Here is a 26,420-nt window from a genome sequence, read left to right as displayed (position 1 = left end):
TGCTCTGTGTGGATCAGGATCCAAACACACTTTGAGAGTGTGTTTGGAGCATCTCAAACTTCCTTCCAGTCCTGAATGGGGCTTAGAAAAAAAGAGGGAGAGTAACCTTGTACACAGGTAGATAGAACAAGAAGGGGAACCACTTCAACCTGGGAGAGAATTAGATTAGATATTAGGAGGAAATTCTTTACTCAGAGTTTGGCAAGGCCCTGGCACAGGTGCCCAGAGCAGCCCCTGGATCCCTGGAATGTCCCAGGCCAGGCTGGATGGGTTTGGAGCAGCCTGGGCCAGTGGAAGGTGTCCCTGCCATGGCAGGGTGGCGCTGGATGGGCTCCGAGGTCCCTTCCCAGCCAAACCATTCCAGGATTCCATGATCCTCTCCCAGCCCTGCTGTCCCAAGAGTGAGCAGTGAAGGAGCTCACCTGCATTTTGGCCTGTGGGACATGGATCAAGTCTTTTATTGGAGTTATACCTGGCCCGTGACTGGATAAAAACTAAAAGACGAATTGAAAAGGCAAGAGTGGCAGCAGCTGGAGGGCTGTGCCCACAGCAGCGCTCAGGAGCAGCCATTGGGGAGTTTTCTGTGTCTAGAGGAGATGGCAGTGCGACGGCCCCGGGGTCACCGGGGACCGGGGGGCGTCCCGTGCCTCGGGGACAGGGCGAGCGGTGCCACGGCCCCGCTGCCCCGTGGGACAGGGACACGGGCCCGGTGCCACCCGCGGCCAGGGCCCGGCGGGACCGCAGCCCTCGCCACCCGTGCCGGGGCTCGCCGTCCCGGCGGGGCCTCCCGGGCCCCCGGCCGGTCCCTCCCCGCTGCGGGACCCGCGCCCCCCGGCTCCCGCCCCGGTGCCACCCGCGGGACACCGGCTCCCCGTGTCCCCCCGCCCGGTGCTCCCGCGGCCTGGCCGGACCCGCGGCCGCCCCGGGCGGGGTGGCGCGCCCGGGTCCGCCCGTGGGGGCCGGGCCCGGGGCCGGTGGCCCGGGGGGCGCGGGCGGGGGGGGCGCGGGGCAGGGGCCGAGCGGCGGCACCGCATCAATCACCGCCCGCCCCGCCCCCCGCGCTGATTGACGCGGCCGCAGCCAATGGGGCGCGCCCATGCCCCGCGCGCAGCCAATGGGCGCGGGGGAGGGCGGAAGGTGCCCGCTTGAAGGCGGCGGAGCGGCGCAGGTAGGAGCGGGCGGGGGGCGCGCGGCGGCCGCGGGCCGGGGGCGCGCACGGCCCGGGGGTCGCGGCCCCGGCCCCGCCCCGGCCCCGCCCCGGCCCCGCCGTCCCGCGACTTGGCTGCGGGGGCCGGGCCGCGGCGGGGCCGGGAGGGGCGGGCGGCTGCTCCCGCCCGGGAGCCGGGGGTCGCGGGCAGGGTCGCGGCGGGCCCGGGGCGCCGGGAGCGCTCCGCCCCGCCGCGCTGCCCCGCGGGACCGGGCCCGGTCGGCTCCGAGCGGAGCGGGGTCCCCCCGCCCGCCCCGCGCCTCCATTTTAGCCCGGGGAAGCGAGGCCGGGCCCGGGGGGCTTCTGGAAGGATCGGGGGTGGCGGCGGCCCCGGGCCCGCGCCCCGAGCGCTGCCGGGCCCGGCCCGAGCCCGCGGCGGGATGGAGCTGACGGCGGGAGGGGGCGGCGGGCCCCTTGTGACAGCCCTCTCTGTCCCCAGCTCCCGCACTTCCCCACCTCCTCGAGTAAATCGGTAAGAAACTTGCATCCCGCCGGCGGCGGCTGGAAGGATCCGGAGGCCGTCCCGGGCTGCCCACCTGGAGCGCAGGTGTGAGCGAGGATGGGCCTGGCCAGGATGCCCAGCAAGGTACGTCCCGCCTGCCCCGCTCCCCGGCTGCCCGGGGCTCCGCTCCCGGCGCCGGCCCGCTCGGTGTGCCCAGCTGCCCTGCCGGGTGCTGCCTGGGCTCCTGACCCTGCAGGGTGACGCTGGAGCCCTGCACGTAGTTTCTTGGCTGATGCACAACTTTAAAATGGAGGTTTGGTATGATGGCTGGAAGTGTGGATTCATCCTGTGCGTGCACAGGGTGCTTCTCTCTCCAAAGCCATTCCAGTGCCTGTAGTGAAGAGATGTGGAGGCTCCTCTCAGGAGCATGTGTGTGTATTTTCAGGTGTTACCTGTCCTTGTGTGCCGCAGCATCGAGACATCAAGGCATGACTTGCCCAGAAAAAGAAAGATCTCCTGCTTTTTTTTCCCCTCTCTTTATTGTTTTCATCCTTAAACCCCAGGTTTACACTCTAAGGTCCTTTATACTTCCTGATTTGATCTGGTTTATGTATGTATTTATAGTATCAAAAGAGTTTTGTGTACACCTGTCAGAGGGGCTTTGTCCTGTGGAAACCAAAGGTCTAAAGCTGGAGTTTCCTGCTCACATTTCTGTTTCTCTGGTTTCCCGGTGTGTGAAGCAGCCGTGGTGCTCCTGGGTCCAGAGTGGAGCCTGGCGAGGCTTTGCTGGTGCTTCTTCAGAAAATTGGCCTCTTGCCTTGCCGATGTTATTGCACATTACAAATGTGTCCTAAACACTCAGGTACAGGAATTGAGCTCTGTGCAGCTGAATAAAACCTGAAGAGAAGTGCTAAAGGGAAGGATATTTCCCTCTTTTCATAAATCTACAAGTCAAAGCAGCCTGACTTTAGGCCAATTATTGAGGCTGAATTTAGACAAATTCTCTTGTAATGGGAAAACCAAAAATCTTATTTCAATCCGTTCACACTGACCCTACCCAAATCTGCTGTGGTATCTGATCTTCAGTCGGCCAACACAGCAGCAAAGCTCTTGCTCTTTGTACACGGAATAACACTGAGTTGTTTTATGGGCTTTAAAAGTGGAATTAAATCTCCCTGTTGTGGGTTTTGGCAGGAAGGGCCCCGGGAGGGTGCCCTGGATCCTCTGTGCCTCCCGTGAGCTGGCAGGAGCTGGGAGAAGGAGCAGTGCCTGCGTGTGCTGCTGGGGCACTCGGCGTGTCCGGCCACCACATCCCTCGGCAGCTCTGCTGCTGAGGGGTGTTTGCTTCTGGAGGGCAGATCTTGCTGGACCTTGATTTTTGGAGTGTGTTGAGCGTGTCACAAGTTGAATTGCTTTACTGCTCTGCTAGGATCTGTCTGAGGGCCTTTCTCACTGTGACCCCCACTTGTGCTCAAGCTCCTGGCACCTGGCATTGCCACAGTCTGCAGTGTTTTACTGTCACAGTTTGCAGTGTTCTATTGCCACAGTTTGCAGTGCTTTACTGTCACAGGAGAGACCAGCTCCGTTCCAGCCCTTGAGTTCTGTGAAGCCTCCTCAGAGGGGCAGGAGGTCTGTGGGAGCAGAGGAGCAGGAAGCCCTGCCTGCTCCTTCCCAGGGGATGTGCTGCTCCAGCTCTGCCTGTGCCCTGCTCACACAACGGGGACTCGCTGCCTTCTCCGCCCCATTGCCATTCCCCTGTGGTTGCCTGGGCTCCGATTCTCCCATGCTGGACTTGTGATAGGAAGTATTGGTATTAAGAGCAGGTAGAGTCTTGTTGTTGTGTTTTTTAGTGGCCATCCATTTTTCCCACATTCAGGATGTTTCCCAAACAGAAATAGCATGGGTTTAGGCTCAAAAGTCATAAATAATAACACTTAAGAGTTATTTTATGTACTGATATGCATATAGTTACTGTATAGAGACTATTAAATTTCTGAGGCAGGTCCAATCAGAGGAAGTGAGGAGGATTAATAGGTGGAAAGATGAGGTAACAATTAGGTGTGCATAGCTGGGTACACAGCCCTCACCAGATATTGTGTTTTGGGTGTTCTGGATGCTTGGCAGAACAGGACAGTTCGAAGGATGTAAAAATGGGGCTTCACTGGGGAGAGCTGCTCTTGTTCATGGGGGCATCTCCAGATCAGGAACATCCTGTGTGAGGGACAGGTAGGTGGCTGGCCCTGGAGTGGCCAGGTGACCAGTTGTAGCACAGTTTTGAGTGGGAAACAGACTGGCAGGACCATAGAAGGTACATGTGTAATTTTACACTGCACAGCAATTTCTGCTACTCATCTCCAGGTCAGGCTGGACGATGGAAGCTGCAGCTGTGTCTGTGCTGCAGGAAGATCCAGACCTGTACTGGAATGTCAAGCTGGAATCTGGGCTCTTGGTCTGTGCCTCAGCAGAAAGTCCTGCACTGCACAGTGAACAAAAGATCAGAAGCTTTATTGCACAGGAATTTCTTTTAACTTCCTCCACAACAGATTGTCCTCACTCTTCTGTTCCAGTATAAAACCACATTTGTTGCTACTTCTGCTTTTTAGCTGAGCCCTAATTCAAGGTAGATTAAAAAAACCAATAACACCAGAGGTTCGCACGCCATCGTAGGGTCCTGTGTCCCTAAAATTCTCTCTAAGCGGGGCGAGGAGATCAGGACAGAGTGTGCAGCTGCTGAGTTCCTCATGCTGTTGTCTTTCAGAAAAGGTATTTTTGTTACCCTTAAGAATAGCTAGTGTTCACTGTGTGACCCCGCTGGGTGCTGGACGTGGGGTGCTGATAACACACTGCCCGGCTGTCCTCCTTGCCACTGTTCCATCACTGACTTAAACCCACGTTCAAGGTCTCAACACCCATTTTCTTAAGGTACTGCATGAGAGTGCTGAGCCTGGGGAGTGACCAGCACTGAGGAGACAGCTGGGACTGCAAGGGACAGCCCAGGAGTGGAGCTGGTTGTCTGCAGTTCCCTGCTAGGGCATAAAAACCCTGCATTGGTCTCACTGCTGTCCTTAGGTGAATATTTTTCTTGGAAAAACACTTGGGTATAAGCTGCGTTTTGAACATTGTTGGTCAGCAGAGACCTCTGGGGTGGCTCTGGCTGCCCTTAGAGAAATGATGAAATGTGAATTTCCCGGCCCAGAAAACCCAGCTGTAATGAGAGTGCCATGGTGTGGTTTGTTGAGCAATATACTGGATTTTAAAGAGTAACAGTAGTGCATTGACTCTGTATCTCCAAATGGTTTTTAGAGGAGGGATGCATTACTGAGGCACGTGGTGGGATTCCTGTGCAGGGCCAGGAGTGGACTCTGATCCCTCCCAGCTCTGGGTATTTTGCAGTTGCTTTTGTGGTATTGAACCGCCATGTGTGGTGCTGGGACTTGGATCACGAGGAGGAAATAATAAACTTGTGTGTGCTGCATAATCCAGTTCTGGAAAGAGGATTCCTCCTTACCTAGCTCTGCAGTCGAGCAGGACAGGTTTTGTTTTCGCTCAGCACAGCTCCCCGGGGCCGGTTCTCTCGGTGAGCACAGCTGGCACTGCTGTAGCTCCTTCCCTTTGCAGGCAAACCATGGTATAAAGCACTTTTTTCTTGCCAGAGCTGCGTTCCTGCTGTGGAGGCAGCAGAGCAGGGAAGAGCCTTCGCTGCAGGAATTTCCAGCGGGTTTGTGGCACGCCGGGCGTGCCGGGCTCTGTGCTGGGCACAGTCAGCGTCACCCGCCTGCAAGCGGCCGGGCTGAAGGTCAGAGAGGTGAAGCGGTTTCTGCGCTCCCCATGGAATGCTTCGGTGCCGCCGGCCTGGCCCGAGTGGCGGAGCTGGCCAGGAGGGGCCGGGGCAGGAGCCCCGCTGCCGGGCTGCCGGCCCTGCGTGTCCCCGGAGCCCGCAGCCCGGGCCGCGGGAGCCGGCGCGGAGCCCGGCTGGGGCTGCGGGCAGCTTTCCAGCTGGGACCGCGCAGCGAGCTCCGGGGCTGCGGGTGGGAGAGCGTGACGTGCAGTATGGCGGGGAAACGCTTAAACCGCGAGAGTTGGGGGTTTTCTTGTGTTTCCCGGGAGCTTGCGGTGGCAGAGCGGGCAGTGCCGCACATTTTGGGCAGGAATCGGTTAAAGCAGCGCCGCTCCCGCAGCGCCGCGTCCTGCGCGTCCCGGCCGCGGGGGCGGGCGGACTACAACTCCCGGCGTGCCCCGCGCGCCGCCGCGGGCTCCCCCTGGCGGCGTCCGGCAGCGGCGGGGCCGCGGCGGGCGGACAAAAGGCGGAGGGCCCGCCCCTCCCTCCCCTTCCCCGGCGGCGGTGCCGGTGCCCGCCCTCCCTCTCCCCTCCCTCTCCCCTCCCTCCCCTCCCGTTCCCCTCCCCTCCCGCACTGCAGCTCCTCCGCGCGGCCGCGGCGGGCGCTCGGCGGGGCCCCCCGGCTGCGGGAGGGCGCGGGTTGCGCTGCGCGGCGCGGCCGCCGGGGGCGCTGCGGCGGCGCCCCCCGCCCCCCCGCCTCCTCGCCGTCCTCCTCCTCCTTCCCCCCGGTGCATTCTCCGGCTGACGGGAGGGGGAGGGCAGGGAAGGAGCCCGGCCGCCATTTTCGAGCCGCGCCGCCGCCGCGCTCGCCCGGAGCAGGGGGGGACCGGGCGCGCCGACGAGAAGCGCCGCAGCGCCCGCTCCGCCCCAGCGCTCCGACCCGGGGGCGGGGGGGCCCCGCTCCCCCCCTCCCCCCCCACCCCCAGCGCTGCGGCCGCCGAGGGACACGGGCGAGCCCATCCCCCGTTCCGCCGGGGCGGGCGGGGGGGGCGCCGGGGGTGGCGGCGCCGCGGCTGCCGCCGCTCGTCCCGGGGGGGCCCGCCCGGTTTGTTTGCGAACTGCGCCCGTTTCGCCGCGGCCGAGCCCGCCCGGACCGCGCTCGCCGCTCGTCACGTGGTAGGTGCCGCTCGCCCCGCGCCCGCCGCCCCGCGCCCGCCGCGCCTCCCCCGCCGCCCCTTTGTTAGAGCCGCCGCGCCCGCCGGGCCCCGCCGCCGCCGCGCCCCAACTTCTCCGAGCCCCCCCGAGCCTGCCCTCCCCCTCCCCGGTGCGGCGGGAAGTGCGGGGGTCGCGGCAGGAGAGCCGCCCCGCACCCCCCCCCCCCCGCCCGCCGCCCCCGGTGCTGCGTCTCCCCGGGGCGGGGGGGGTTCGCCGCGGGCGGGGGGCGGCGGCGCCGCTCCACATCGAAATTCCGGCCCCGGGGGTCCCGCAGGGTCGGGCCGGGGCCTCTCACGTGGCCGCTGCCCCCGGGGAGGGGACGGGACGGACGGGAGGGAGGGAGGGGGGCCACCGTTCCCTAACCTGGTGGGAAAGGGGGGCTGCGGTGGGGGGGCACACGCGAAGTTTTAAAAGTAAACAGAAAAAAAATTAAATTGCATAACCTCAAAGCTTGCAAAACGCGTGGAGGGAGCAGGTCCCGCGGCCCCAAATCCGCCTGGAAAATAGGAGCGGAGCGGTGCCGGTAATCCCGGTGGGCTGTCACCGGCGGGAGCCGTGTCACCGGGCGGTCTCCCTGCTCCCGGCGTGCACAATAGCGTCTTTTTCCAGGTGGCTTCCAGCTCCAAAACCATTTCCCTCTATTTACTTTCCAGACGCATATTTTGTATTTTATTTATTTCGAGCTGGCCCTGCCGATCCCGGATTATTTTCCCCAAAACAAGCTGGAAGGGTCCAGCTATCCTGAAATGCTTTCCGTGATCCTTACGTGTGTTTACTTCCATCACGGGATCAGCATCTTCCAGCGCTTGGTTACGGAGAAATTTCCATCATTTTCGGTATAAGTGGGGGTTATGTAGGAGGAAAAATAAAGCAGCTAAATATATTGGGAACTAAACTTATTTTCCCCCCAAAAATCAGACCCACCTTCCAAACCGAGGTGTCATCTCTCCTCTCCTTGAATTTGTGTCCAGGTGGAGCAGAAGGCAGGCACTCCATAGATTATATTCCCTGTTATGTAAAATGCACTTGAATGACAAACTGTAGTTTTCCATGAAACCGGTCAGGATATGGGAGGAACTGCAGGTTTTTTATTTGTTTTGACTGACCATTATATTTTGAACTGGTTTGGGCCACGGCCGCGTTGGTGGTTACATCATGTCATGTGTTGTGTACAGGGTGCTTTGTGCCTGTGAAAATAAGGTGAGGAAGAAGCCCGATTCTGGGGTGGGAAGTCGGGCAGGACTCGCTGGGGGGATAAAACATTCTGGGTCTGGCTGAGGTGTGAGTGTGGCTGTGTGTGCCTCTGAACCTCTGCCGGGGCTGGCAGTCCAGGGATCTGTCTGCAATACAGACGTTTTCTCTTTAAAACCATATTTGTCCTTTTTATAGCCTTTGTTTTCATGGAGGAACCTCTGATGCTCTTCCCTGCTTTAGCGTATCCTCTTGGATTTCCATTCTGGCACGGGAACAGCGACGCTCGTCAAGCTGATTATATATTTTTTCTTTAATTGAGAAGTCAGCAGCGTTTTAAATCGGCGGAGGGGCCAGGGCAGCGGGGAGAGCCGGGGGAGCCCCGGGCCACCTGGAGCCCGGTTCCGTTGCCCGGTTCCCCTGCCCGGTTCTCCCCTGGTTCCCCTGCCCGGTTCTCCCCTGGTTCCCCTGCCCGGTTCTCCCCTGGTTCCCCTGCCCGGTTCTCCCCTGGTTCCCCTGCCCGGTTCCCCGCCCGCCCCCGGCCTGGCTTTGGCGCGGCGGGGATGGGGACGGTGTTTTTTTCCCTGTAGCCGCACTGCCAAGGTAGCACAGCTGTGTGGGGCTTAATGGATTGATATGCTGCAGGAGCAGTTAATTGTGGAACTTGGTTGTGGTACTGTTATAGCTGATTTGTAATGATTTAGCAATGAGGAATGACTTGTGTTCCCTCGTCAGAGGTGATAAAGCAGCAGATGACCAGGCAGATGTGGCTGTGGCTTTCTCTTACGCCTTTTTTCCCCTCTTTTGCCTTTAATTTATTTTTTTTTAATGCTGTATTTCAGTCCCATTTGGTCTCGCAGATCATCCGGTAACCGGAGAGCTGGTGAGAGTGTGACATCATGCAAGGCAGGGGTGAAAACTGAGCGGTGCTGTGACCAAAGTCACTTCCTTTTGCCCTGTTTATAACTCGTGTTTTGGTGAAGGCCACTGCCATTATCTAATGAACGCCTGGAACAAAGACTGTCTCTGGAGTTCAGCACTCCACCCTTCCCTGCTCGGGCTTCACTTGCTGCCTGTCCTCAGGAACCTCAAAAGGCTTTTCCAGAGAGGATGAGACTCAGTGGACAGCGAGGTAAAGATAAGGCCTGAGGATTCCCAGGTCCAGCCCAAGGGAAAGGGTAAAGCTTGGGGAGTGGGAGGAAGGGCAAGCAGTACATATTTTTATTTCTGGGCCTTTCCCCCAGCCCCTTCCATTCCATTTTCCTCTACTGGAAAATTGCTTTTTTCTGGGACCATTTTTTTAAAGTAGGTCAGTGGTATCTCAGCCTGAACCCAAACAGCACCTGATTTTGCATTTTTCTGTTAGTTTTTTTTTTTTTTTTTTTTACTGGACTGTGAGAGAAACAGGTGGGTCAACTTAGGCCTAAATGGGAATTTAATTCCTGGAAGGGTCTCAGGTGAATCACACAGTGATGAGACCAAATAATGAGTAAGTTCTGCATGCCTGCCTCTCTTCCCAGTGTTTATCCTTCCATTAAAAAGAGCTCTGAGCACTGGGCAGTTGCAGTGGCAGGTGATCTGAGAAGCAGCGTTTCCGTTGCTGCATTTTATAAATACCATGTCCCTGCTCATGACTTCCAGGAATACAATGTCTATCTGGAATGAAAAGCAGCAAAGACTCGGTTTGAAAATCCTTCCCTGTAAACAGGAGTTTAGCTGCATGTTTGAGGATGTAGTTTTCTGTGACAAATCATTTAAATTGGAATAAAAGCTTTCTGTTCTTTCTCAGCTGGGCCAGGAGTTGTCATACCCAAATCACAAGAGTCTGGGTGATGCAGAACTTGAGTAGACATAATTCCATTAAACCCTGCACATGTCCTCATCGGCCCGAGTTCAGAGCTGTGTTTTTGGAAGAGGAGAGTTTGGATAAGGTCTTGTTCAGGTTTTTTAAAGAAAGTTAGAGAACCAGTCTGGATCTCCCCTGCCACGAGGTGCAGCCAGCAGGTGACTACCAGAGTTTGGAGAGTGAGACAAGTGGAGAAATGGGAGATGTTAATAGTTGGGAAGACTTAATTCTGGAGATCTGACTGAGTATCTGAATTTAGTGATGAAACTGTGCTGTTTATCTGATAAAATGAGGGAGAAAGGTAACAAAATGGAATCTCAAGAGGGGAAATGGGGGTAGCTGTCAGCCTGAACAGGCCTCATCCTCATCTGTGCCTGAGTTAATCTCTTGCTGCAAACTTATTTTTTTCAGATTTGATGGAAAGAAAAGTTTAATTGAAATACATATTTCTGTACTGGGAGCTGCTTCAGAGGCCTTAGCAGAAGGTGGACCTTAAAGATTTCTAATTTTCAGCTCCCAAACGTTAGGAAACATCTCTCTGAAATCTTTATAACTTCCTGTCAAGGTCTGCAGCGACAGAGGGTGTGATGGGAAGGTTGCTTTGCACTAAATGAGGAAGAGCAAGCCCAGCTCAGGCTGTAATTACGGCTGAAAAAGAACCTGTGATGTGTGAGTGAACATCGCCTTTGACGAAACGAGTGTCTCTGCTCTGGAGCTGTTGTCGCCGTGTTCTGGTTGCTCGTGGGGGGCTGTGCTCTCTCCTCAGATCAGGAGCTGAGCATCCAACCTCTGAACTCCAGTCCGAATAAAGTCCTAAAACTTGTCTGCCAGCTTGGGCAGGGGTCTGGTGGTGTGGGGCACTTCGCTCTGCTCCTCTCTGGGCTGCCATTTCCTCTTGAGGACATGGCCAGTTATCCCAGGGCACTCCAAAGGACTTTTTGTAGGGACAGCCACTGCCTTCTTCTAAAATACTGAGTATAAAATATGAAGCATTAAGGTGGTGCCATTTTATGGGGTAGGGGGGTGTTAAGAGTTTTGGAAACACTTATGTACTTTTGAGCAAAGGTGGGTATGACTGTACCTAGTGAATGAAAATGTGTCTTTAAAATTAAAAGGCAATTCTGTTTTTTGTTTAACTTGCTCCCTGAGTCCTGAGTTCAGTTTTTCATATTTCCTGGGCAACTTGCCCAGATTATGTGAAAGAAAAACAAAATCTTTCTGATACTGGATGGGGGAGACCTGGATTTCACAATTACAGCTTTCTAAAATTTTATTTTATTTTTTATTTTTTGTCTCTGACAGGCTGCTGCTTTCTGCAGATGTCCCATTATTATTTTTGAACCATATATCTTGTGATTTGACTCTAAACTGCAGCTTTGTTCTGAAGAGTAGGTTAACAGCAATGTCTTTTTTTATCTCCCTCCACTTAATTTTCCAGGTGAAGGCATTCTTGCTTTTAATTATTCACTTTTCCAGATTTTTTTTGGCAGTGATGACAGTTAATCTTGCTTTGTGGCTTCTGTTTTTCTTTCTGACATCATATTGATGAAATCTCTTTTACCTCAGATGATGCAATTGGTTTGGTTTATTTCTATCCAATGAGAGTTCACAGGTGTAAGAGAGAATTATTCTTGCAGAAGGAGGTCTCAGAGTTGACCAGACCCTGCCACTCATGTGGACATGGAAACAGCAGCTTTTTGTTTAATCTTGAGGGCTTCTCTTTGGAAACAAACCAAAGTGGAGCTCAGTAATACTTCTGGTATGTTCTTACTACTAAAATTCTTACTTTCCCCTGAGAGATTAGGTGCAAGTCTGTAGTGTTAATAGCTGTGGAATGTACTCATGTGTCTGTTGTAAAAATCTCTGATTCTTCTGTATGTTCTTAACGTTTTTTTAATTAATATTTTTTTAAAAAGCGTGTTTCCGAAATGTGGGTCATTGCAAGCACACAGTCTGCACGTGATAACTGGCTTATCAATAAGGTGATCGTCCTGTACGTGCCTGTCACGTTTCCTTAATTAAAGCTTTGAGAGTTGCTTCTCATGTAAATCCCTTTCTAAATTGGTAAACACTTGTCTTACAACTACAAAACGTTGAGAGGTGATAACAAAAGGCATGTAGAGAATCTGTTGTATACAATTGTAATTTTGGTAGATGGACATTGTGGATGTGGAAAATATTTGTAGGGCTCAGGGAGTTGCTGTGTGTTGTTGCCTGCTGAGATTAGCACAGATTATGTGTTTTACTTGTAAAATGAAGTGTAGAAGGATTTTATTTTACCAAGTTTGGGGATTTTTTTGTGTGCTTTGTTTTGGTTTTTTGACTGAAACATATTTGTAACCACACGGACTCAGAGCTGGCTGCACTGTAGATTTGTAGCGGGGGAGGAGAGGGGAAGTGGGAATTGGTAAAATACTCACTTCCTTCAGGGTAACTTTGCTTCTATTGCTTCTAACAGCACCTCTGTGTTTGTCAGGAAATGGGCGTTGGGGAGGACAGAGCTTGGGGTGAAGGGGTTTTGGGGTGCAGAAGTGCAGGAATTTGGGATCATGTCAGGGAGGTAAGCCATAATCCAGGGACATAAATGGGTGAGGCAGATGTGTGTGGCCAAGCAGTGCAGGGAGGGATGGAGGGCACAGGGCATGGATCCAGGTGGGTGCCAGGGTGGGACTGATGCCTGGGAGGAGAGCAGCTGGTGGGAGAGCACGGACAGCCCTTCCAGGGGCAAACTGGAGTGAGTTCAGACATGTGCCTCCTGTGTCCAGCGCTTGGAGCTCCCCGTGTTTCTCATGACCCTCACTGGAAGCACGGTGCCTGCTTTCTCCCCAAGAAATTCCTTCCACAAAGAATTCAGAGAGCCAAAACTTCCTGTGTTTGTTTTGGGCTTATTTTCTGGGGTACTGCACAAAATCATGTGCTTGGAAACCCGGTTCTCCTTTCAATGTCTGATTGTAAAATTGGGTTTTAGAAGCAGAGGGTGTTGAATAAGTCAGCAGGCCAGGGGATTGTTTTCAGGGGTGTCATGACCCAGTGCTGCTCCGGGGTGTAGTGTGACTGGGTGTGTTCCTTAGCCCCTCTGACTTCCCAGTGCTGCCCTGGCCGTGTCCCACTGCTCCCACTGTTCCAGGGGCTGGGCTGGTGGTGAAGCCCCCTGAGGAGCCCTGGTGGCTCTGCTGCCTGGTGGCCTCCCGTGCACTCCTGGGGACCGAGGGAAGATGGGCGAGTTACGGTTACCCTGGTTTTACCTGCTCGCTGCAGCCTTTCATCTTGGCTCTGTTAATTACTGCTAAGTGCTCTGGCAGTGCTCTACTTCTGAAGGGAAAATGAAGAGCATTCATTCAGAATCAGCTTAAGACACGCCGTAAACACCAGGTTGGCCTTGCAGAGGCTGCTCCTCTTGGGTCTTCCCAAGCCAAGTCCAGCGCAGGGGTTGTGCCCTGGCTGCTGAAGGCTGGGCTGGGGCTGAGCTGTGCTGCTGGAGCTGGGACAGTGTCCAGTCACTCTGGCAGATCTCTGTCAGCAGGGCTTGTGCCAGAGCAGCGTGTGTCACCTTGAGTGCTGGGAATGAAAGACCCTTGGCGGGGAAACTGCGAAAAGAGGGACCTGGGGGTGCTCACATGGATGTGTTCATGCTGGTGGGTGACAGCAGTTTCAGTAGAACTTGCCAGCACAGTTTGGGTCCCAGGAGCAGGCAATAGATTGGGGATAATTCTTGGAATTATTGTGAGACTTAGCAGAATGCTCTGAAAGTTCCTCAGACTGTGTGAATGACCTTTCCTTTCCGTTGTGTGACCTTTTTTTTTTTCCTTTATTCTCCTTCCTCAAAGATGCCTTAACTCCTTCTCCCCTCCAATTTCCTGTTAGGAAGAAATTCCTGATAAGTGTAATACAGCTTTAATAACAACCCACGCTTATAAACAGAGGGAGGGAACATGCTTACAAGTGTTCCTTAATGTCTTTTCCAGGGGTTGCTCATAAAAGTTGAGCTCTAATTCAGTATTAGAGAAGCCAGTGCTGTCCAGCACACAGAGTTTATAAGGACTTAAATAAAATACAAAAAATAGACCAAATAATTTTTGGAGGTCATCTTTAAGCTGCTAGAACAAAGCCTTATTCTTAGGGGAGGCTTTCCCAGCTTCCAAAGTATTCTAAATGCTGTCCACTCAATGAAAGTGGAGCCAAGGTTTGTAGTAGCTTTGCAGGAGGATTTGCTGTTTTCAAGTGGGTTTGCTAACCCAGAGGAAAAAGCAGTATCAAAGTTTTGCTTCCGTTTCCCACTTCTGTTAATTTAAGTTGATGACCTACAAATTAACTCACTTCAGCCTGCATCTCCTGCGAAGTCCTGACTGGCTGCAGTGCAGTGCAGCTATGTTCATGAGGAGTCATTCAGCATCAAAGGGAGGAGTTTCTGCCCTTGTTGCAGTTGGGTGTTTCCAAAGCCACTGTAGATGTCTCGTGGTAGCTGTGGTGAGAGCCCTGAGCCAGAGTTCCCGCTGGAAGGGAAACCCACATGTTTCTGCAGAACTGGGAACCTGTTAGGGCCAGTCATTCCGAGTGTGTGTGTCTCTAGTGAAGGTCTTGGAAGGAGGCTGGAGTGGAGGAAGTCTTTATTCTGACAGTCTTCCTCCCTCCTCTCCCAAGGGTGTCTTAGTTACAAGTGGAAAGTTCCCTGCAAATTTCTTTTTCTTTCTTCCCTGAATAGGCATGTTCAGTTTTTATTTATGGACCCAAATGGTGACTAAAAGCCGTTTTCAGTGAGTGTGGCCTAAACTTTCAGCCATGCAGATCTGTTTTTAGTAAGGATAAAGTCAATGACAGAGTCCCCTAAGTTCTGTGAGTCAGGGACTTGGGAAGCCTGAACCCACCTCCTGCATCTCGATATTTCTGCTGCAGCAGCTTTTTAAAGTCAGTTCCTCTGGGGGTGTGTTCTTCCTTCCCCGTCTCCTCCGTGTGTGTCACCTAACTGGATTTTATGGAGAGCGAGTTAGAAGGACACTCAGCCAGCAGCGTGCTGTTGCTGAGTGGGGACAGCCCTCAGACCAGCACGGGTTGGAGGATGAACAGATGGAGAGCAGCCTGGGGAGAAGGACATGGGACACGACTGATCCCAGAAACACCCCTGCCCTGTGCTGGTCCCCAGGGTGGGCAGCAGGGGAGTGGGGGTGGAACAGGACGAGCTTTAGGGTGCCTTCCAACCCAAATAATTCTGGGATTCTAGCACTGCGGAGGGTTTGTATTTTGGACTAGGCAAGGGGCTGGACACTTGACCAATGTATGTACTCACCAGAAACCACACAGAGCAAATAATCTTGAGCCTTCCCTCCATAGGAATGTGGGTTTGTTTCTCTACCTCCTCCTCTCTGATGTCACAAAAATTTAGGTTCTTAGTACTTTGATTTTCAGCCTTGATGTCTTTCTGGTCCCTGTTACAGAGAAGCATCTAAATCTGATGTTGGTAGCAACTGGATGAGCCCAGAAACAAAACTGGCTGTGGAATTTTCTATGTTAAACATATTAAAACTTCAGATAGTCCTTGCTTTTCCTGTAAAGTGGTGCATTAATTTGGTCATTGGAGTGTGTTAATGAACAGCTACAACAAGCTTATGCAAATTTATGTTAAATTAGAGGATTGGCATATCAGGGAAGAGATCAGGGCAACTTTTTTTTTATTATTAAGTTGATGTGAAATATCTTATGAAGATGCTAAATAACTTCAGCAGTAAAAGGAAAATCAAGTAACTGTTTCACTAGCAGCACAGCCAGTTCTGTGGGTTATTTGAATGTAATTTAAAAAGACATTTAAAAACACTGACACTTTTAGTGGTAAGGAAAGTGGCTGAATGACCAGAGACCTGAATGTGGATGGGAAGAGGCTGCAATGTAGAGAAACGAACAGTCTTTAGTTATTTCTTATAATTTGTTTGCTGTAGTTGAATTAAACCCAGGCTTACTCCGACAATCAGTGTAGAACTCCTCCGTGCATGTGTGGGTTAATCTTTATCCATGCTCTTGAAAGAGAAATGGGAATTGCTACCACTGGAAATCACCTGGCTCATTCGGAAATGTACTTCTGGGAAAGCAGGTTTCATATACACCAGAGAAGCAACTTTCTTGAAATCCAGGTTTCAGGGAAGCAGTGGGGTTTCTTCAGCCTCTGGGAGTTTAAGCATATGGAGATTTGTTCCCCTCAAGCCCTGTCTGTGTTACATGTTATAGTCAAATCTGTCATTTTTAAGACCCCCTGAGCTGGCAGTAGAAGCACTGAAAACTGTCTCATAGGTGTAGCTCAGGATTTTAATGATGAAGTTGGTGAGCTGCTGGCATTGAAGAATAGGAGCATCCAGTGCTGGAGCTTTCCCGGAGGCCTGGTGCGCTCATGGATAAACCGAAAGATGGGGAGCAGCAGTTACAGGCAGGCACTAACTGTGGGAGATGCTGGGGTTTGGAGGGTCGTGTGTCCTGTTTCTGTTCCCTGGTGCCCGCCTGGCTCTGCTGGGGCTCCCGGGGGCAGGAGGCCGCGCTCAGCGTGGCCAAGCGCAAGCGTCGCGTCCGCACCTCGCTGCCCTTGTGCAAAGTGTTTGATTTACTTCCTCCAAGTGCAGCGCCTGACTGTGTCTTTGCCTTCCCTGTGCAGGCTGCCCTCGGGAGCGGCAGTGGGAGGCAGTGGAGCTGGCCTCGGCAGCGGGAGAGGCTGGACTTCCCGTGTCTCTGTGCTGAATGGCTGCGATGGCGCCCGCTCTCACTGACGCAGCAGCCGAAGCTCACCACATCCGATTCAAGCTGGCTCCCCCGTCCTCCACCTTGTCGCCTGGCAGTGCCGAGAGCAACGGCAACGCCAACAACATCCTCCTGGCTGCCAACGGCACCAAAAGGAAAGCCATTGCTCCGGAGGATCCCAGTCTAGATTTCCGAAGCAACGCCACGAAGGAAGAGCTGGGCAAGCTGCAGCCGCTAGTGGCCTCTTATCTCTGCTCAGATGTAACATCTGTCTCTTCAAAAGAGCCTCTGAAGCTGCAAGGAGTCTTCAACAAGCAGACAGTCCTTAAATCTCACTCTCTCTTGTCTCAGTCCTTTTTGAAAACAAGTGATCTGTTGGGGAGGCAACCAGTGTTGGAATTCACTTTGGAGAATCTAAAAACAATGAGTACTAATAGCCAGCCACCTCTCCCACAAGCGCCTGTGAATGGCTTGGCCAAGAAATTGGCCAAAAGTACCAATTCAGACCATGAAAACTCTAGTTCTCTGAATGGTGGGAAGTGTGCTTCTCCTTCTGCTGCCCTCCAGACTGTTGACTATAATACAGGAGGTTCTGAATTGGGGGACTTGAAGACCGGGTTGACCAATTGCACTCTTCCACATAGAAGCCTTGATGCAGAGCACGCAGCTCCCTTTAGCAATAATAGCACTGCAAATAAATCCTCCCTTCCCTCCGCAGAGCAGCAGTGGGTGCTCGAGGGCGGCGCTGGGGACACGCGGGTGCCCGGGGTCGCGAGCCGCTCCGACCTGGGCAGCGGTAAGCTGGAGGAGCAGAAACCTTCTGTGCTGGCTGGTCACCACAGCGCTCTGGACTCCGAGATGAGGACGAGGGCCCTGCTGCGGCGTCAGGCAGACATCGAGAGCCGAGCCCGGCGGCTGCAGAAGCGCTTGCAGGTGGTGCAGGCGAAGCAGGTGGAGAGACACATCCAGCAGCAGCTGGGCGGCTTCTTGGAGAAAACGCTGAGCAAGCTTCCAGCCTTGGACCCCCTGAGGCATCGGAGCCAGCTGATGTTGACCAGAAAAGCAGAAGCAGCCTTGAGGAAAGCTGCGAGCGAGACAGCTACTTCAGAAGGCCTGAGCAACTTCCTGAAGAGTGATTCAATATCAGAGGAACTGGAGAGATTCACGGCCAGTGGCATGGCCAATTTGAGATGCAGCGAGCAGGCCTTTGACTCGGATGTCACTGACAGCAGCTCGGGGGGAGAGTCGGACGTTGAAGAAGAGGAACTGACCAAAGCAGACCCAGAACAACCCCATGTACCACTGTAAGTAGCACTCACTTGTTTCCTTTTGGTGGTGGGGAGCAAGGTGGAAGGTGGCAGATAGAAATATGGTTTTTGTAGGAACACTAAATTTTGGATGGTCTTAGGTCAAAGAATTGTTAAAACTAGTGTGGTGTGGTTTGCAGCATGTACAGCGCTGAAGATAAAATTCCTCATGCTTACTGGAAATAATCTTTGGTGGTTTTGGAGCAGCAAGCTGTGGAAATAATGGCTGGCTGGAGTAGTGTGAACTGCAGATAGAAACCAGGAACGTCATTAGCAGTTCCCTCCAAGATGCTTTGGTCCTTTCTCCTGAAAGGAAATGCTTGTTGTTTTACAATGGGAATATTTGTAATAAACCTGTTGTGTAAAGTAAGGCCAGTCTGAATCTGTGTAGCTAACAGCATATTTATGATTGGGGAATTACTTTATTTGTTAAATGGACTGCCTGGAAAAAAGTACTCAGAAAGGATTTGGTTCAAGTGCCAGCGGAAGTGTGAAACAAGTGTGTTTTCTTCTTGAATCTGGGAAATTACTGCTGGGAATTTTCTTGTCTGTGAGTTGCATTAAATGATGACAACAGCTTCATAATTATGTTGTTAACTGGATGCTGTTTGCATAAGTATTAGGTGTCAGTTTGTGTGTGGAGGAGGAAGATCCTTCTCAAGGCAAAAGGTCTTGAGACAGGTCAGGGAAGAAGGAAAATTTTTTGTTCCAAACACAGAATTTTCCCTGGGAGTGCATACCACAGTATTTTGCAAAAATCTCTTGAAAGGCCATATTCTCTGTCTAGTCTGTGTGAAATCTTGCTTGCATCAGTAGATGGTCTCTTCTCCCCTGATGGATGTCTTGAACCTCAGTCTGTGAAGTATCACTATGGTCGACAAAAAGGTCCCTGCAGGGCCACAGGGGTCCTGGCTGGAATGCCAATGTCTTTCCCATCCAGGCTGGAAATAATCACCAGGACTTCTGCATTCCTGCACTGGCCTGGGATTCTTCAGATCTCTCTGGAGAAATCACTGTATGGATTTGGCTACCTGTCTGGACTGTGTTAGTGACCGGTCGAGGGCTGTGTGACACAGATTTTACTGAGCTGGGTGGATGTGAACATTGGGCACTTGGTAACCTCAGCATCCTCCGAGAAGATGCTCACGAGTGAGTGCTGATAACCAGATGTCACAGCTTTTGGAGACCAGATTCCAGTTAAATGTCACATTATGTTTTGGGATGGTGGCTCAGGTTGAATTTCTGCACATGAAGTTGTAAAGGTGGCTTGAGATTGGGTTTCTCCCAGTGTAAAGCTGGTAGCTAGCTGGTCATGTGATCTCTCCTGGGTGGACATAAAGGGGTTCTTGTGCTGTTAGAAAGAGGAGTTTAGTAACTTTATCCCTGTTTTATAGCATCCACAAACCTACTGTTGGGATTAGTAGTAGAATTGTATTTCTAAGTCTTGTAGTTATTGGAGGAGACATTTGATTAAAAATCTGTCCAAAATAATATTAAATTTCCCATATTGTGGGTTTCATGGCTTCACGTGTTCTCTAGCAAAGCGAAATTTTTTGCCACGCCTCTGAATCCCAAGAGGAAGTGTGGCATTCAGAGACACGGTGTGTGAAATTCTTTGCCGACTTTTCCGCCCTTTGCGTTAGTCATGCCTTCACGTTCTCAGGATACTCTTAAAAAGCCAAAGGTTCAAAAGCTAATAAAAAGGCTGATCCCTCTATTGTCTCTGGGTTCAGAAGCTGGTGTGTATGCACACTGGCATCTCGGCCAGGCCCACCAAGCCCCGTGTAAAGTTGGTGCCTGCGGGTATTCAGTAATGAGCCGCGGCGGCGCTGACTGGCCTGTTGGATGGGTGCTGTGGCACAGCCGGGGCTCAGTGCGTGTTGCTGCTTGTTAGTGGAGCTCCTCAGGTAACCCTGGGAGCTGGTACAAGCTTCTGAGCACATCTAAATACCGTTCTTGTCCAGCAGTGCTAGCAGGCAGGAAGGGAAGAGCCGAGTTTTCCGCTGGGAAGTTGCCTTGGGCCAGCTGATGGTACGAAATTGTTGTTCTACATTAGTGTGAGTGCAGAGCCTGCTCAAGGAGGGTTGGATTTTTTGTCTTTCTGAATTTACTTCTTTAGAAGGAAGACATGAACTCTGATTATTTTAACTTTGATAGTGAGACAGAATATCTGAGTGTATAATGGAGACATTCCAAACTCACCTGGATGTGTTCCTGTGTAACCTGCTCTAGGGGACCCTGCCTTGGGTGATCTCCAGAGGTCCCTTCCAACCTCAGCAATTCTGTGATTCTGTACACTTCTCATTGCTTGGTCACCATCCCTTGGTTCTGCATTGCTTCTGGATGTCCCTGCTTTTCCCCCCGGAAAATCTGCTGTTTGCTTCTAGACCTTTAGTGAGAGTTGTGCCAGTAACAGCATCTCAGAGCCTGCTGGCCCTGAGTGGCCATGTCACCGGCCACCTTGGAGATTCAAGCAGGAGCACCCAAAAGAGACTAAGACATGTTTACATCATGCTTAGATAAGAGCTGACCTTTGGGTTTTTCTGGTGTGGTGACATTCCAGAACCAGTATCTGGTCAAGGACAGACTTTGAAGCATTTGTACTATTCTGAGCTGCCTGTTCTCTGCTAAGGAGCACCATCTCCCTGAGAAATTCTTCATTCCAGTAGTGTTGGGGATGTATCAGAGCTTGGTAGGTCCTTTTAAAACACTCCCAGAGCTGCTGCCCGGCAAGGTGCTGTGATTCAGGTGCATAACCAGGCCATCGTGTAATGCATAAACAAAGCAGAGAGGGAGTTGTTACACCTTTGGGAAGGCCTGCCAGCCATGGGCTTGGTTTAACAAGGTGCTCCTTGTTCTCAGGCTGCTGATGGGGAAGGCAGGTGTGTGCAGGCGGGGTTGGGTTGTGCTGAGTCCTTTGCTTTGTGTGCATCAAGGACCACCGTGTTGGATTGGGTCTGCTGCCAGGTTAGCAATGCACAGGCCTGCTTCTCAGCTGAGATTCTCTACAGGTATGAGCAGCGCAGGGTGAGGATCAGGAGAGAGCAGCTTTGCCTTTGCTAGGAGGTGAGGAAGGCAGGTGGGAGTCTCCCCTGTGGAGAATCCAAACTTCCTTGGCTGGGTGTGACTGGAGGCAGCAGCACCTGAGAAACCTGTGTGGCTGTGAAAGGGCCCAGGTGCCCTTTGGGGGTGGGCAGGCCCTGGCACAGGTGCCCAGAGCAGCTCTGGCTGCTCCTGGGTCCCTGGAAATGCCCAAGGCCAGGCTGGATGGGGCTTGGAGCAGCCTGGGAGAGTGGAAGGTGTCCCTGCCGTGGCAAGGTGGAACTGGATGAGCTGTAAGGTCCCTTCCAACCCAAACCATTCCATGGTTTTATGTTGCTGTCAGCATGCTGGGATCAGGAACTGCTTGTGAAATGTGGTTCAGAGAAGGGCATGGAATTCATCCCAGTGCTGGAGGGCTGCTGGCTGAAATCGTTTGTGTGGCTGAGGGACGGTTTAGAAAGTCACCAAAGTCCTGTTGTTTCTGTGTCCCTGTGCTAATATATACAAATAGGAAATACTTCATGTGGCTTGTGCATCTTTATTGTAGTGTTACTGTAGCTCTTCTCAGAATGGTGGTTTCTTTGGTTGTGTTGGATTTGCCTGCAGACAGAATTTGTCAATTATTTTTGGCTGGTTGGTGAGCTATGCTATGCAGTAATGTAGACATGAGCTGGTGAGTGGTAGGTGATTTAGGGTTCTGTACCATGGAAAAATTTTCTGAAAAGGTAATGAAACCAAATATTTAACTGGGACTTATCTTTTAGCTCAGGTTTTCTTATCTGGAAAGTCACTGTTTGGTTGGCAGTTGCATTGAGCTGCTGAGAGGGAACTGAAGTTCCTAGTGACCAACTTCTCACAACGCTGGCTTCCCACAGAACCTTTCCAAGGGTCAGAGAGTCCCTACAGTATGCAGTTGTGGTTGTTAAAATGCCTATGGCCACGATGCCTGAGCACACTTTAATTATTCCCATTTACTGAAGGGAAAGCCCAGCACTTCTGCACTTTGGTGTTGCAGTGAATCATTTCACAGCCTGTGTGTGTTGTCTCCTCCCTGCACTGTGTCACATTGTGCTGCTGGGAGTTCTGAGTTGCTGGGCTTGGAGTAGTAATTAAGATTTCGCACAGCTGCTTTTCCCAGCACTGATTTCCAAGTCCTGTTGGAGATGAATGCATGGGGCACTTGGGTGGGAGGTTGCTTGAGGAGTGGCCACAGTTGGTGCATTAGCTGACTGAGAAATGGGATTTAGAGATTCTCATTTTTTTCCCTTATGCTTTTCAAGTGAGAACATGATCATGAAGCCTGTATCTCAAGGCCCATTAAATAATATTTGTCAAATCCATGACTTCATGGAACTGTGGCTCAGATTGCAGATCGCACATGTAATTCAGAAATCAAATCCCACACCATGGGGACTAAGGAAACTTTTCCTACTGGTCACAAACATATTTCACTAAATGATTTGTGCAGAACAATCCTAAAACTTTGTCTCTTACTCTTTATCACTTTTGCAGTCACCTACTTGACATTTTGGAGGGCGTTTTTTGTTGAATTTTAGCTGTGCTTGTAGGTACTGATGTCAGCAAGGTGCTTAACCATATTTTTTAGCTGTTTATGAGAACTTGCTTATGTGTTATCTGAGTTGTTAGTCTCAGCATTGATGTGTTGGTCAGGAGAGAAGTCCTGTAAGCTCTTTCAGAAAGAGAGAGCAAATCCTGAAGTGTTCTTGCTTAGCATTTGAAAGCAGAACAATAGAGCAGCTGATTGTTTAAAAATGCTTAATCAGGTATCTGAAGTAAGTAGGACACTCCAAGTCCCTCTTGCTTTTAAGGAAAGAGGGCAAACGAGAATAGTCAGTTATTTCTCAAAGAGATGCTGGTCCTAGTACACTTTTTATAGATATTACGGGTGTCTGATAAGTTATTTCTGACTTTTATTAGAAGCTTGATCCTCGCACAGGTCTCGCTGGAGGATGGCAGGGAGGTTTGGTGTGGGTCGGTGGCCATCCACAGCCCTGAGATAAGGCAGCGTGGTTGTCTTCCATCTGAGAGGGAGTTTGGTGCTTTGGTTTAAATTCACCCCTCGAGGCTGAAAGCCCCTTCCACCCCAGAGCAATCTGGGATTCTGTGAAGCAGCGCTCAGAGTTGGGTCACACGTGAGAGGAGTAGCACTTGGATCGGTGCTGTGTGGAGTTGGAATTTGGTGTGTGGGGCGTTGCATGCAGACAAAGCATTTGTGTGGCACATGCCTTTAGTGCCCCTGCAGCGTTTTGGGTTGTTCTGTTCAGAGCCAGGTCTTCTCTCCCTGTTTGTCAGGCTGGGCTGGCCTGGTGTAGGGAAGATAATGCAGAGGACTGGGAATGATTTGGTGTCTGGTACTGCCAATAAGCTGCTCTTTGTCTCTGTGGCCCTTACTCAGTGGGGCAGCGAGTAAGAACAGGCTGTAGTTCAGATATTCTAGGAGTTGTGGGTGACACTGTGAATAGGGTTATATAAATATTTACTTTACTTTTCATTGGAAAAAGCCTGTAACAACATCTGAAGCAGCAGAAAAAAATTTTTAGAAGTTTGTGAATGTGAACTGCTGTTAGAAACCCAGGGTGGTACTTATCTGCTTTGCTGCAGTCTCCTCTGAAATTGAAGTCAGTGTTTGAGTGAGGGAAAGGGGTCCTGTTTAGAGCTAATCTCCAATATTGAAGTCTAATATACCTCTGTGGTGGATGGGGATGGGGGAAGGATTTTTACACTGTGTTACACCAGCATCTGCAAGCTGACCCAGCTCAGAGCTGCGTTTCTATTCATGCTGCTGCTGACAGAAGGCAACAAATGACTGTATGGCTGAGATTACGAGTGGAACAAGGGTGAACATGGAATTCCTTAAGGAAGAGATTGTAAAGGTACTCCCAGGTGTCTTCCTCAAAGATCTGGGGTTTCATTCTGCAGTGACGTGGCTTCCCCCCCTCTTCTGTTGTCTCCTGCATATCCGTTCTGGTTCCACTCGATCAGCAGTGCCAGACTTCCAGCTGGGGGAAAATGCTTTTCTTGCTAAACTGGCACTACCCCAAGAGATTTTTCCATGGAGTATGTTTTGGGCACACCCTGGATATGGGGCGTTTTGCAAGTGTCTCGTTTCAAAGGCTTGGAGAGCTCAGTGTCTTTGCTGGGCCGTCCTCAGATAAAACGCTTTAGGTAGGAGAGAATTTAAAAAATTGACTTAGGTTTTATTTGCTGGGTTTTGAAATGAAAGGAAGGACTTAAAAATATAAATAGGTGAGGGCCTGTGCATTGACTAGGAATTCAGATGGGAAGTGGGAAGAGAAGCTTGAATTGCCGTTGGATTTGTTGCAATTGCCCTTCTCATCTCTGGAGCCAGCTGGGACTGATTCAACTCTCCAGTGCATTTGGAGTTGTCTCTGATTGTGGCTCTCTGCATTTGAAAGATTTGCTTTCACTTGAAGTACTGGAATGGTTTGCTTAAGTAAGATCCAGCTCCTTCTTTTCTTTACCTTTTCTTTTTTTTCTGTCCTATTTCTTTTCACCCCCGTCTGACCTTCCCTGGGATAAGGTTACTTTCTGGAATGCCTGCTCCAGGTTTGACCTCAGCACTGAACAAGCTATTTATGGGAAGGGTACCTGGCACAGGCATGCCGAGTTAGGGATTTGCTAAAGATGCCTGGGATTTTCCTGTAAAATGTGCTGTTTCATTGCATTGCATCAGCAGTGAGGGGCATGATGTGTTGGTGAAGAAGAATGTTTAACGGGGGACAGTCAGAGTCTTGTGCTGTTGAGACTTTCTGTTCACTGCTTTTGTTACTGGCTCAAAAATTCTGTGGCAAATTGGTCACGTGGAGGGTGTTTTCCCTTTTCCTGCTCCTCCCCAAACCAGCCTGAGCCCCGTGTGCCAGAGCGTGCTCCCCGTGTGTCAGACCGTGTCCCCCAGCGTGCCCCCCGTGTGCCAGACCGTGTCCCCCAGCGTGCCCCCCGTGTGCCAGAGCGTGCCCGCTGTGTGCCAGACCGTGTCCCCTTCTATGCCAGAGCGTGTCCCCCAGCGTGCCCTCCGTGTGCCAGAGTGTGCCCGCTGTGTGCCAGACCGTGTCCCCTTCTATGCCAGAGCATGTCCCCCAGCGTGCCCCCCGTGTGCCAGAGCATGCTCGCCATGTGCCAGAGCGTGTCCCCTTCTATGCCAGAGCGTGTCCCCCAGTGTGCCCTCCGTGTGTCAGAGCGTGCTCCCCGTGTGCCAGACCGTGTCCCCCAGCGTGCCCCCCGTGTGCCAGAGCGTGCCCGCTGTGTGCCAGACTGTCCCCTTCTATGCCAGAGCGTGTCCCCCGGCGTGCCCCCCGTGTGCCAGAGCATGCTCGCCATGTGCCAGCACTGTCCTGGCTGTGCCAGGCAGGGAGGGCAGCCCTGGGTGTGTTTGGGGCCGCCGTGGTGGCCCGGAGCTGTCGGGTTAGTGAGGTGAGCTCCTGGCAGATGGCTGTTCTCCCTCCCGACGCTCCTGTGCGACCACGATGTGTCAGCTGCAAAACGAGATGTTCCCTGCGATAGTGGTGGCCCAGCTCGGCTGGCACATCCCGTGCCGCGCCGGCTGCTGCGGCGCTTTAATTCCTGCTGCCTTATGAATGAGCACAGGGCGCTCTCCACAGCTCCGCGCCTCTCAAAGAGCCTCTGTTTGAAGGAGGTGGAGCTGCTGTCTGTTAAATCTGGGCACTCACAGAATGTTTAGGTGGGAAAGGACCTTAAAGCTCATCCAGTGCCACCCTGCCATGGCAGGGACACCTTCCACTGTCCCAGGCTGCTCCGAGCCCCGTCCAGCCTGGCCTGGGACACTGCCAGGGATGCAGGGGCAGCCCCAGCCGCTCTGCTGAGATTGGAATTCCAGAGGGTTTTGAATGTCATTTTACTGCCTCAGAAGTGTCTCCTTACAGGGTGGATTTGTGAAAAGTGGCTTCATTTGGTTGCTGGCTTAATGAAATATTCAGTAATTTAAAGCAATGCCAAAAAAGAAAAAACAAAACCCCACCACCACTATAATAGTGACTTTTTTTAATATTAGGCCCAAAATATTTGATCATCAAATTATCCAAAGAGGGAACTAAGGATGATCAGGGTTGTCCTCATGCAGCGGAGCTCTAGGCTTTTGTATTTTGTGACATTTTCACAGTTTCCATAGTAACACATAACGATGTTGTAAGAAATGTTGCAAGAATTTTATTTGTGTAAGGGAGGACTTTCAAATATTAATGGGAAGCAGTGTGAATTGGAGGGAAATGTGTATGATGGGAGGCAGAGGGGTTTGATGTAGTGCCTGGAGTGAGCAGCCATCCGTAGATTGAACTGGTCTTGGCCAGCAAACAGGAAAATAAGAGAGCTTCAGTCATCTGGGGAATGTTTGCCACAAAGTCTTTGCTCTCTGGTGCTGTAGGTGAAGCCTGGGAATATCTGCTGCTGCTCATTCTCCTGGTCCAGGTAAAGAACATTTTATCTCCAAAGTGCTTCTCATCCCAGCCCGTCTGCAGTTGGAGCTTCATCTCTTTCCATGATGTTAAAGATTTGGAGCTGTTACCCACTGGCATTTATGGCAGGCTCTAGGCTTAGTTGAGATAAAATTGGATGTCTTCATTTAGAAGCCTTTGAGGCATCTCATAGGCTCAGTCTGCATTTCCTGAATTCCCTGGTGG

The 26,420-nt window shown here is 51.9% G+C and overlaps 1 protein-coding gene across 3 annotated transcripts in view; it reads left to right on the top strand.

Moving 5' to 3' along the window:
- Positions 1 to 1,635: 1,635 nt before the first annotated feature.
- The window catches only part of KANSL1 (KAT8 regulatory NSL complex subunit 1), a 74,139-nt gene continuing 49,354 nt past the window's right edge, over positions 1,636 to 26,420 (top strand). For 2 of the 3 annotated variants that reach the window (XM_077788354.1, XM_077788352.1), the window contains exons 1-2: positions 6,516 to 6,603; positions 16,314 to 17,700. In XM_077788354.1, the coding sequence (XP_077644480.1) occupies positions 16,397 to 17,700 (1,304 nt within the window). In that variant the 5' untranslated portion in view covers positions 6,516 to 6,603; positions 16,314 to 16,396. Of the gene's footprint in view, positions 1,794 to 6,515; positions 6,604 to 16,313; positions 17,701 to 26,420 lie in introns of those variants that run through there. The other variant, XM_077788353.1, reaches the window with a different exon arrangement.

Source organism: Lonchura striata, chromosome 25, assembly GCF_046129695.1.
Source record: "Lonchura striata isolate bLonStr1 chromosome 25, bLonStr1.mat, whole genome shotgun sequence".
Taxonomy (NCBI): domain Eukaryota; kingdom Metazoa; phylum Chordata; class Aves; order Passeriformes; family Estrildidae; genus Lonchura; species Lonchura striata.
This window is presented reverse-complemented; position numbering and strand designations above follow the sequence as displayed.